Here is a 12,500-nt window from a genome sequence, read left to right as displayed (position 1 = left end):
TTCTGTCTTCTTCCCATCACCACCGTTTCTTTATTCTTTTCTCACAGTCACGTTTAAAGACAGCGTTTAGAGATATGTAAGGCACGATCAAAGCAACATATTAGCAAACCACTGAGCATTTTATTTTGTTTAGGGTTTCTACTGGGCCTGGCATCATCTGAAAACATCTTGTATCTAATACTCATCTAAATGATTGTATTGCACTGTAGTGCCACCTCCTCCCTTGTATGACACAGAAAAGGATCAGGCTGTTTTTCAAACTGCTCTTGTCTCTGTTCGGAGATGTGCTCGTGCCTGTCTTAAGATGTGAGTATGATCTGTGAAGGTAAAAAATAGATTGCGAGCAGTCCCTTCATAGATCAGTCGAGCGGCTTCGCTTTCCTGAGGTAGTCGTGTTTGTACATAATATATATACTTATTTGACCGCTCCCCATAGGGGCTTTTAAGGGCCAATGAAACACAACGAAACGACGGAATAGAACAACAACTGTTAAGAATCCCAACTGGCCGGAGCCAAACCGGTTGGCTAACCGCGATATGGTCACGTGATACTGGTCAGCAGATACCTTGTTTTTAAAGGTGTCAATTAATCAAAATATGGATGTCCAATAGACCCTATGCAAAAATGGCAGCCTTTAAATTATTCTTTTGTTCATATTCAAAATAGCCCAACTAACCTCGTTTTTGAGACAAAAATTCTAAAGAATTTGTTATCCCGAACGAGGTTAGTTGGGCTATTTTGAATATGAACAAAAGAATAATTTAAAGGCAGCCATTTTTGCATAGGGTCTATATCAAAGATGTAGGCTGTAAACTACAATAGCATGATACTGGTCACATTGGCATACATGGATGGGTGGACGTATGGACGTACATGTACGCGTACGTATGTACGGACGGTTGATGACGTCATGGTTATAAAACCAAGATTTTTCGCATCGATGGGTTACCATATTTTCTTAACAATGGTGCTCCGCGCGCGCGGAGCTCCGCTGAAAAGACCGAGCGAGGCTTTGGAATAGGAGAGAAAGAAGGGACTGCGCCCTTTTCTGTAACCAACGCGTTCAGACTGAGATGTTTTCAAATAATGCCTCTTCCCAACCCTCCCTCGGTCTTGACTGCCTCAGAAAAGCGGGCCGCTCGAGTGATTTATATATGATGGTCCAGTCAAGTTTTAGATATCGGCAAACTTACCATTTTCCCATTTGATTGGCTTCAGGGGCTTCTCCTCTCTTTTATAAATAGCACAGAGTCACTCTTTGTAGTATTAGGTTTGTTTGTATTTCTTCTTAAGGAAGCGATATGAAATTTTTAAAAAAGAGAAAAAACCAATGATGATTATGATCACGATCGCGATGATTTTGTTGAATTGTGCCTTCATACCTGGGCAGATATTATGTTTCATATTTCATTTTTTTTATAGCTCAAATAGGATTGAATGTGAGAAATCAATAGACTGTCACTGGTGTACTTTCCCTGCAAACCCATTATGCAATTCAGAGTGCAGAACAAATGAAAGGTAACAAGGTCTTTAACGTAATTTGTAGTTTTGGAAAAGGCTAGTTTCTTATATCCTTTGCTATCGCAAGTTTCCTCATCAGGGTATTTTGAATTCAGTGGTCCTTCTGAACGTCCCCAGAAGAGTGATGCAGATGACGCAAGACAAAGAACGTATGTTTGGGAACGTATGTTGGATGATATGGATCGATTGATCGACCGATGGATTGATGGATCGATCGATCAATCAATCAATCAATCAATCAATCAATCAATCAATCAATCGATCAATCGATCGATGGATCCATCAATCAACCAACCACCCAATCAATCAATCTTCATCCAACAATCTCATCATTCATCCTTGACCCAACCAAAGAACCTCCCAGGCAAATAATGCGTGATGTAACAGCGTCTCGACAATTTCTCTTTGAAAAACTAATTTCTAGTGCATTTTTCCAGTTTGTCCATGGTTGTTTTGTTTCCTTGCAACGACTTGGTGAATCTATCTGCTGTTCAGCAGGTCAGCGTCAAGGTCCTCTTCACTAAAACGCTGAGAAAATTTGTTCCTACGTTGACTTCACAGAGCCTACAAATTTTAAAGTTAACAAAGGTACGGAAAAAGTTAAAGAACTTAAAATTGACTTGACGGGTGTACAAAGAAGATTCACTTGCCATAATGTTGAATGAACGTTCCGATTCTTGAGGCAATGGTGTTCTCCAGTGAGGTAGATCATCCCTGCAGAGGTGCAACAAATTGGTGCAGGATTGTTAACGTCAGTATTGTTCAAGGGAAATAACGACCTTCGTGTATGTGAACATTATGAGAATTAAGCGTTATGGGTTAAGATTTAGGGTTAACCCTAAATATGCCATCGGACAGCATAACCTAGCATTTATTTGTCCAATCAAACACTTTGCTAACTATAATTTGTTGCCAATCTAATTGTTATCGCTATTGTAATAATTATTATTATTGTTGCATTTTTTTTTAGGGAGGGAACCTTTGTGGTTAGAAACGTCGCGTAAAGCCTCCAAGTTTACAATAAGAGCCCTTATGTGAAATTTAAACCTTGATCGTGGAATCCAGGCTCGTGTTGGATTTGTCTCCCGAAGCCATCTGCTACCGTCTTAGATTTTATGAATGATTAATTCATTGATGGTGGCCTATCGATATGTCACTGATATGCTCGGCGTTCCTTCCAATAAACAATTCTTTCTTATTTTTTTGGTATCTTTGGACCAAACAATAGACAGATTAATTTTTATTTCATTGATGTGATGTATTTATGTCCAATATAACAGAGGGCGATCGCTTTTAAAGTGCAAGCAACCACCACGAGTAGTGATCTCGATACAACAAAAAGAAATATTCGCCTTGCAGTTAATCAAGGTGAAATTGCCTTTGGACCAGCCATGGACCTACCAGACATCTTCGTTGCAAAGAATCCAAAACAATTTACTGAGTAAGTGCCCAATGAAGAACTAAACAGTTTTATATCTTTTTCTTATCACCAAATAGACACTTCCTTCGTGGCGTGAACTCTTAAAGTAAGGTCGTTAGATAAATGCATAATGTTAACGTAATAAGACTCCTTCCTTATAACCTGTTTAAAATACGTTTTCCGCCTTTATTTTTCTGTACTTATTATATCACATATTTTGATGAATCCATAGCATATAAAACCCTAAACCTAACGTCGGAGTATAACATCAGAGGACCACAAGGACAAATGATCAAGGAATTATTTAGGACTTGAATGGGAGCCTGGACCTACCTCGTGTTTACAGCACACTGAAATGGTCATATGGTGTACAATCACGTTCAATCAAACACTTGATTGCGTGGTGAAGACGTTGTGATAACGTTGAAATATTTCCTTTTAAATACTGATTGCACTGAATCGGTAATTTTTTTGGATCAACAATTTTTTTACGTTTTGCCCTGTCACCCTAAGGACTACGTTTCTTACAAAAGTTAGAGAACGAACACAACAAAGAGGTTGAGAAGAGAAAGAGTTTTAAGCATAAACTGTTAAGGTAAACATATCTCACCGATGAGGGTTAATGATTTATTGTTAATCAAATTCTTTCCTTCATGATGAAGCAAGTATTTGTTCTTCCATAGTCTGGTCATTACCCTTACCATGGACAGCATCTTCCCACTGATATCCCGAGAAATACATAGCCGTGTTAAATCTGAACTGCAGTCAATTCTTGTGAGACTTTTGCGGAAGTCACTTGTTACCTTAATCCGTCACTTCAGCGTCAACAAGGTAACGCTTTGTTAAAAAAAGAAACGAAGTAAGATTTGTTGTCTAATAAATAAAAAGAACCATAGTAAAGATGTTCCCATTTCAAGAATGAAGAATCAATAAGTCAATATACTAAAAGTTCCCTTGAAACTAGTTATCCAATAAGAGAGTCCAAATATGTAACTGCTTATATACGTTTTTTGTCTAGACATCAATTAGATTCGTGCTGAGCAACGAAGGCCAAGCAGACTTGTATCCATTGCAGCCATTCAAAGAAAAGCTTGAAAAAGCTGTGAAATTACGACTTATCTTTTTTCAAGTTCCCTTTGGCACTGAAAGAGACGCGGTGAACAAAACCACTGCTTTAAACATGTCAGCGACAAGCACGTTCGATTCCTTGTGCCGCCCATACTATGCTAAACCTTCTCAAGAGAGTACAACAATCTTAACGAGTCAAGTGAGCTCAACATTGTCAAGTTTTACGACCCAAGGTCTGACGGAAAATCCTCATAGTACGCAGCATCAGGACAGCACTGTGACGCTCACAACATGTGAAACAGGTTAAGTGAATTCTCTTTAGCACGTTTCAAAACGTTTCTCACGTTTACTTTCTCCTACTAATTTCAGTAGGTTCCGAATATGTGTTCTGTGTTAGATTGAATCAGTTTAGCATACTATGGGGCGCGGAGTGTAAAAATATTATGTAAGTACTTTCCCCCTATATTTTGTGTTATTTCTCAAATGTCACTAAAGTTGTCCTGTGATTATTTATAAATAACAGATTGAAGTACATTTTGTTATAAAAACGAGCGATAAAAAATAAGAACGTTTCGACCGCTCCGCGGTCATTTTCAAGTTCAACTTCATGGATAAAAAATCCCGCATATATACAATTTCTGAAACAATGGAATGAAAGGTAAAAAGCTAAAAAGCTAAGTATTTACATACGAACAATAAAAATAACAGAACGCGAAAGTGAAGTGTAAATAAGAGGTGAAGAGAATGAAAACTATTACAAGTGTTAAGTAAACAGCTTTGCGCGGATGGAATCACTTTGTTTGTTTAATTTTGGCTTAAGGTCCCGAATAAAAAACATTTCAAAAATCAAACAATCGAACTTGTTCGAGCGCTTCCTCAGGACCCTTGATTTTTGAAATGTTTACACTTCATTTTCGCATTCTGTTATTTTTATTGTTCGTATGTAAATACTTAGCTTTTTAGCTTTTTACCTGTCATTCCATTGTTTCAGAAATTGTATATATGCAGAATTTTTTATCTCTCGTTATTATAACAAAATGTTTAAAACGCGTTCCAAACTAAAATGTGGTATTACTATTTAGATAAAATCTGTGTATAACTAAAAAAAGCGCCGAAAATTTATGCCATTCCTCGGAATAATGGAAAATGCAAGGATTAAAATTGTAATTCCGTGGATTTACAAACAAAGAACATGCAAAATTTTTTATTTGGTTAATATATTACGCTAGATTCGATCAAACAAATACAGGGAACCTGAAGTGGAAGAACCTCCGAAACCTATTTCTTCACACCCACTATAACGGACATTTTCCTCTGAATTATCGAGGGTCAGAAATTCTGAACCCATTTCTGTACAGGCACTATAAGAGACAGTTGCTCTGAATCGTCATGGGGTCAGAAATTCTGAACCCATTTCTGTAGAGGCACTATAAGGGACAGTTGCTCTGAATCATCAGGGTTCAGAAATTCTGAACCCATTTCTTTACAGGCACTATAAGGGACAGCTGCTCTGAATCGTCAGGGGTCAGAAATTCTGAACCCATTTCTGTAGAGGCACTATAAGGGACAGTTGCTCTGAATCATCAGGGTTCAGAAATTCTGAACTCATTTCTTTACAGGCACTATTAGGGACAGCTGCTCTGAATCGTCAGGGGTCAGAAATTCTGAACCCATTTCTGTAGAGGCACTATAAGGGACAGTTGCTCTGAATCATCAGGGTTCAGAAATTCTGAACCCATTTCTTTACAGGCACTATAAGGGACAGCTGCTCTGAATCGTCAGGGGTCAGAAATTCTGAACCCATTTCTGTAGAGGCACTATAAGGGACAGTTGCTCTGAATCATCAGGGTTCAGAAATTCTGAACCCATTTCTTTACAGGCACTATAAGGGACAGCTGCTCTGAATTGTCAGGGGTCAGAAATTCTGAACCCATTTCTGTACAGGCACTATAAGGGACAGTTGCTCTGAATCGTCATGGGTAAGAAATTCTGAACCCATTTCTTTACAGGCACTCAATAAAGGAGAGTTGCTCTGAACTATCAGGGGTCAGAAATTCTGAACCCATTTCTGTACAGGCACTCAATAAAGGACAGTTGCTCTGAATCGTCATGGGTCAGAAATTCTGAACCCATTTCTGTACAGGCACTATAAGGGACAGTTGCTCTGAATCGTCATGGGTCAGAAATTCTGAACCCATTTCTTTACAGGCACTCAATAAAGGAGAGTTGCTCTGAACTATCAGGGGTCAGAAATTCTGAACCCATTTCTGTACAGGCACTCAATAAAGGACAGTTGCTCTGAATCGTCAGGGGTCAGAAATTCTGAACCCATTTTCTGTATAGGCACTCAATAAAGGACAGATGCTCTGAATTATCAGGGGTCAGAAATTCTGAACCCATTTTCTGTATAGGCACTCAATTCGCAGCAGTTGAGTGGCTGAACGCATAAGCAAGCGCCAAAAGAAGTTTATTTACTAGTATTACCGACTCAATTTTAATTTACTCGTCCTTGGCGCTGGACGGCGCTCACTCAAAGTAAGTAACGGTTGCTTGCAGTGGTTTCTCTCTCGGGAAGCGTAGGAGAAACCAACTACTCGCAGGGTAGCTTTGGTCATGTAGTACTAGCAATTTTACATCGTTCTTCTTGGCTTTGAGATTCATTTTATCTGTTTCAAAGTACTGATTTATTATTATTATTTTTTTAACAGGCTTTTTATCCTGTTTGAAATAGTTTGCTGAGAGAGATGTCTTCATTAGCACAGAAACTGTTCTCATTGTAGCCTTATTAAACACTTGAGCTATCTTTTCTCGTATTATCTTCCAGAAGCAGAGTGCTCATCTGCGATGCTGAGGCTCGGGTTTTCTTTGTCCCCATTCTTATAGATTTAGAGAGCATTTTGGGGTCCTTTTTCAAAACGACGATACGAAAGGCGCCCCAGAAGTCTTGTTTAAAGAAGGTGTACAACAAGGGATTGATGGCAGAGCTCAGGTATCTTACAATAACGAAAATGTGAGCCATTGGTTTCAAAGGATCAACGACCTCTTCTTGCAGCCATTCAATGTTAATGAGCGAATACAATAACCTCAACAAAAACCAAGGTAACCAACAAATAGCGAACGCTATAGCCATGGACATCAGAATAATCAGGCATTTCGTTTCGTTGGAGGCCTTATTGAATGCTGTAGTATCCTTTTCTTGCTTGCTTGCTTTTCTTGCTTTTCTTGCTTGGAAACCCGGCCTAGAAGCTATGGCTCTGAACATAATGCAGTAGGCGTATAGGATAAATATAAAAGGTACAAGAAACACGACCACCAGGCAAAAAATATTGTATGAAGCTTGCATATGGTCAGCAAATGGCTCTCCTTCAAGCCATAGGTTAAACCAAAAAGCTGGTGCCGATCCCAATGAAAGAGACCAAAACCATATGATCAGTGCAATTTTAATGCGGTTTTCTTGGTTCTCATCATACGCCCAAACGGATTGACTACTGCCAGATACTTTTCTGCAGTAACAGCGGTTATGTGGTATGCAATTGAGAATGAGATTATTTTATGAAATACATCCGAAGCGTTGTAGAGCTCAGGAATTGGATGAGCAGCCATCAGAACAGACAAGCTGAGAAATAAAGGAATACTTATCAATCCAGTCATGAAATCACTGATGGCCAGGCTCAGCAAGAGGTAGTTCGATGGAGTTCGTAAGCCCCTCCTTTTCCAAAACAAAACGAACACAACTCCATTTGTCAACAAGATTAAAATTGCGATTGGTAGAACCTGTGGAATCGCCTCGTAGTTTAAAGATGGCTTCTCCCTCATGACTGATATGTCAGTTGAGTTGTTCATCGCGATCGCTTATACTGAAAACTGAGTTGCAGTGTTTCGCCGATCTTGGGTTGTCGCCTTTTGTTTGTTTTCTTTTGTCCTTGCGTCTCAGAATTACGCCCGTCTGGTCTGTAAGAAAAAATGAGAAAAAAAACGTTAGGAATAATGTAAACTGATCTAGCCGGGCTGCCAAAGTCCGCTACTACGAGTGTTTGACAGCCCATTTGAAAAAAAAAGTTAAAGAAGAAGTACTTGGTAAAGAAATATACCAATATGTTATAGTCAAAAAAATAAAAATAAAATGATGCCGACCTGACCGTGCTCCACAAACTCTATTTTGCCCACTCATTGAATGCTTATTTCATGATGTTTAAACTATCCATCAATTTCATGTTTTTTACAAAATTCTTTTAGCGATCTTAGCATAATTTGCTTAATTTGGTAAATGAGTGAGAAGCACACAAAACACGAAAGGCATATCATTAGTCTGGGAGAGCCTACTCTTGTACATCAACTGTTTGACATAAATGCAGAAGATTAATTTGGTGATGGTTTTATCAAAAATCGCGGAGCCTGCAGGCAATGAGTCGAATGACTAAGAATTATGTGAATCTTTTAACTAGTCAATGCTTTTTAAGAATGCCTCGTTTCCTTTCTTAACTAATTGCATTTTCAGTCATGAATATGTTGGTAAAAGCCTCGTGTGACAAAAGGTCTGCTGCATAATTGATGATATTCAAGCAAGAATTATTCAGTGATCTAAGTTCCATTAAATAAGGCGTTGGCGATAATATAAACTTCCCAGAGAAGCTCCGATATGGTAAAATGAAATAATCTTTACTCGGTATTCCTTGCGTTTATCTAAGACATAAAAGATAAGTGCGTCTCGATATTCTACTAGTATCCTTGCATTTTTATGTATATATATATATATATATATATTTTATTGATGTAGTTCCAGACTTCAAATGGTACTCATCGCTTTATTTGCTACAGCTCTGTTTCGTATGGCCAAGAGGGGCCACACTCATCAGGCAAAATTAGCAAATTATAAGGCAAAACTGAAAAACTTTTAAGACCAAATGTCTACTTTAATTTATAATACTAGCTTTCAGTTTTGAACCAGAGGGTTTATTCCCTCCAAATTTCAAAGATAAACACCTTTTATTGGTTTTTGACCAGAAGAATCTAGCCCAAACATGACAAGTGACTAGAAAAACAAAAATACTTCGTTTTATATTCCTCAGTTTCAGTCTCAGAGTTAATATATAAAGAAACACACTCAATTTAAACATTAGGTCTTTCCTTTCAAGTAATTAGATTCTTTTCATTTCGAGTACCATTTAAGATTAAGAATTTATATGAAGCACAATTTAACATCTGCTTGGGACACCTGCTCGCTAAAATGACGTTCAAGTCTGTGTATCTTATTCGATGAACGATTTCTCACTTATCCCGTGAAGCTCGCTTAGCTAAAAGGAGCTCATCGACATGTCAATGAATTCCATTAAATAACCACTTTCTCCTCATGCTATTCTTTTCTCGGGTATTCTTATCCCAAGCTTAAAGTGATATATACTAAATAAATAAAGGAAACTTTTGTTATATATTCGGCCTCTCTGTGAAGTTTAAGCATTTCCCGTCCTTTCCCATCGCGAAGGTTCGATCGCCTTCCGTCAGCCCCAACAACCTGGTGTTTTCTGCTCGAAATATGTATTATGAAGTGACACGTTAATAAAGTATCAGAAAAGCATCATTTTTAAAAAGATAGATAATCATCAGAAGTCGTGTGTATTCGCTATTTCCCCTCTCCCAAAATACAATACGGTTTCAGTGGGAGGGGGGTCTTTAGATTACTCTTGGGACTGAATCATGCTTCATTGAACTGAAAATCCATAGACGAAATCGGCTAACCGTCAATGTTGTACCCAATTCAACTCTCCCGGAGTTAATATTTTTTGTGCATTGCAATTGCATTTTATGTAGAATTCACATTTGAATGATATGGAAAACCTGCAACAAAATGTTTTATTCCCAAACTGCTGAAACTGGTAAAAAAAACTGGTGAAAGGGTTTGAGTTTTAAGGCAAACACCACCCTAAGTGAACTGCATTATGGGATTGGTGAAAAAAAAGCATAAAGGTTTAAAAGCGTGCGTTTTTTGGCACACACCTGAATGCATTCAGGTTTGTTAGTGTAGGCCATCACACGATTTCACGAGTGCAATTTTATTTGGAATAATTGAGCACAAACAAAATACAGGCTCGTGCAATATGTAAAATTACAAGCGCATAAATATCCACACAGCTCGAAAAACATCATATGATTACTTATTAATGATATATACGAAAAAATCGAGGTCGTTAAGCCATAGTTGATATATGTAGGCTGGTTATGAAACTCGACAACTTTCTTTGTTTCATGTTTTTGTTCGCTTTTTTGGCCTTGACCCTGCACAAAACCCGATAAAAACTCGTTTTTTTCGGCAGGATAACCAATCAAAAGCTTCGACTAATTTATTCGAAATTAACTTGCGAACCAAAAGCAAAAGATTGTGCAGGGTCACGGTCGGTTCAACATCTAATTGCGACTGTATTGTTCCTGCTTTTGAAATTCCCAGTGTTTCAAAACCAGTCCCTAGATTAACTATGGTTAAGCAGAAGCAACGCAAGCTTATCACGCAATCACACAAGCAAGATTTGCTTCTTCTAGGGGACGCATTTGATTGGCTGTCTCTGAGTTCTTTGCTCATTGACCAATCAGAATGATGGGTTTTGTTACTTCTTTTTGCAGTGAATTACCTCTTTTCCAATCGGAATGGAGAATCTTGCAATGCCTTTTCAAAAAATGTCTATTATTAAAGGACGGAAATTTGAAATATAAGAAGAGTTGATAAGCTGCAACTGCCATCCGTGAAAAGATAAAAAGGCTGACTTTTAGAGCATTGGCCCTTTTCTGGAAACCTCGGCCAAATTTTATCTTATCGCCGTGACAATTCGACTTCCATCAGCGCAGAAACATAGTTTCGTTATAAACTCAGTAACCCGTCATTTCAGGACGGCCTTAAACAACAACCTCGAGCCCAAGCTCTCTCTCTTCTCCCTTAAGGGAGGAGAAGAAAGAGAACCTGGGGTCCAGGTTGCGAAAACAAAACCAGTTTTGTGATAGCCATAATCACCCAACGTCATTCTCAGGCCTTTCCCTTCGCTTTACCCGCCCCATCCTAAAGTGAAGGGAAAGGTCCTGGGATTCTGGTTGAGCCTCAATCGAATTCACCGCCGCGGTGAACTGCATCTTTACCGAAATGATTTGACGAGCGAAGGTAAACGTAAAAAGTGAAAGTATTTTTTTTATTCGAATCTTCCGTATTGGCTTGAAATCAGTTTGTATAAACTCTTGTAACTGCGCTAGCTTAGAACGTTTGCTTTTTTGAGAGCCTGATGTGTGAATTTATGACGATTTAAAATAAATCAACAGTTAAATGAATTTCAGCAATTAACTAAGCAATAGATTTGGCTTTTCGCAATCGACTAATGGAATGGGCCCTTTGCAGGTTAGTGATCACATGGTACAAAAACCGCCACACTGGAACGCAAATTGCGCACTGGGACATCTTGAACAAAGCAAGATAATTTACATTTTCTTTGTTTTAGATGTCCCAGTGGGCAATTTGCGTCCCAGTATGGCGGTTTTTGTACCATGTGATCACTAACCTGCAAAGGACCCATTAGTGTCGTTCTCGTCTTGGTCGCAAGTCATAATAGCCACATTCGTGAAGTTTTGAGATTCAAACATTAGTTATCACATTTATACCAATATCTTGTTAATTGATTAATTTACCATTCTTTTATTTTCAGGAGAGTTCCAACACCAAGGGGAGTCAGTCCAGCTAGGTTTAATGAGGGTGATAGTTGGAGTGAGGGATTCTATTAATACCATCGAGTGGGTCAAGAGAAGCTTATGACAATTATGGCTGGAGTGAACATAATTAATTTCATCTTAGCCCGGTGCATCTTCATCTGCATCTACGGTGCGTGGGACGGTAGGATAACTGCAGACTAACACGTCACACCTCTAGGCTTATTTTGATAAGGTAATTAATTATCTAAAGCCTTGAAGAACCTTCCCAGCTGCTTTACCATGTAGTGGGATGATTGGGAACTGCTGGTCACGCGTTCGTTGAGGCACATCCTACAACGGAATTGCCTGAAAGGAGATATTTCATTGAAAATAATCTGCAACTGATCACGTGTCCCGTCAAATCTTTCAAATGGACATGTTTGCCGTAAAGTGAACTTTGTTTTACTTGTGCTGTCTTCAGATGCATAGAATTTAGCGGCAAGTGTCGGTGGATCAGCCGAAACTGCACTGTCACCCATGTCCAAGTATCCTACAAATATGATCGCTGGAGTAGAGACACTTCGCAGTGCTGTCTGGTGATAGTTATGAACAAATTGTCACGCTATTTTGGGCGGTGAATGGAGTGAGCAAACTTTACCAGATCTGCCTTGTGCAATTGGTACAATAAGACTGTAGCCTGGGGAAAAATAGAAACGAAATAATCTGGTTAGATTTTAAATTTAAGTTATTTTATCGCGACTTCGTTTATCTATGAGGAATTTAAACCTACTATTTTTGCTTTTAATGCCCATAACAAACAATAACATA

At 38.6% G+C, this 12,500-nt stretch overlaps 1 protein-coding gene across 4 annotated transcripts in view; it reads left to right on the top strand.

The window, feature by feature from the left end:
* Positions 1-12,500, top strand: part of LOC138016490 (VWFA and cache domain-containing protein 1-like) — a 34,807-nt gene that overhangs the window by 20,884 nt on the left and 1,423 nt on the right. For 2 of the 4 annotated variants that reach the window (XM_068863635.1, XM_068863634.1), the window contains exons 21-28: positions 210-306; positions 1,424-1,519; positions 1,960-2,110; positions 2,803-2,963; positions 3,626-3,773; positions 3,961-4,312; positions 6,894-6,999; positions 11,690-12,500. The exon at positions 11,690-12,500 is cut by the window's right edge and continues 1,423 nt beyond it. In XM_068863635.1, coding sequence (XP_068719736.1) covers positions 210-306; positions 1,424-1,519; positions 1,960-2,110; positions 2,803-2,963; positions 3,626-3,773; positions 3,961-4,312; positions 6,894-6,999; positions 11,690-11,765 — 1,187 coding nt within the window. In that variant the 3' untranslated portion in view covers positions 11,766-12,500. The remainder of the gene's footprint in view (positions 1-209; positions 307-1,423; positions 1,520-1,959; positions 2,111-2,802; positions 2,964-3,625; positions 3,774-3,960; positions 4,313-6,893; positions 7,000-11,689) is intronic. The other 2 variants (XR_011125818.1, XM_068863636.1) reach the window with 2 other exon arrangements.

This window comes from Montipora capricornis, chromosome 9 (genome assembly GCF_036669925.1).
Source record: "Montipora capricornis isolate CH-2021 chromosome 9, ASM3666992v2, whole genome shotgun sequence".
Classification (NCBI taxonomy): domain Eukaryota; kingdom Metazoa; phylum Cnidaria; class Anthozoa; order Scleractinia; family Acroporidae; genus Montipora; species Montipora capricornis.
This window is presented reverse-complemented; position numbering and strand designations above follow the sequence as displayed.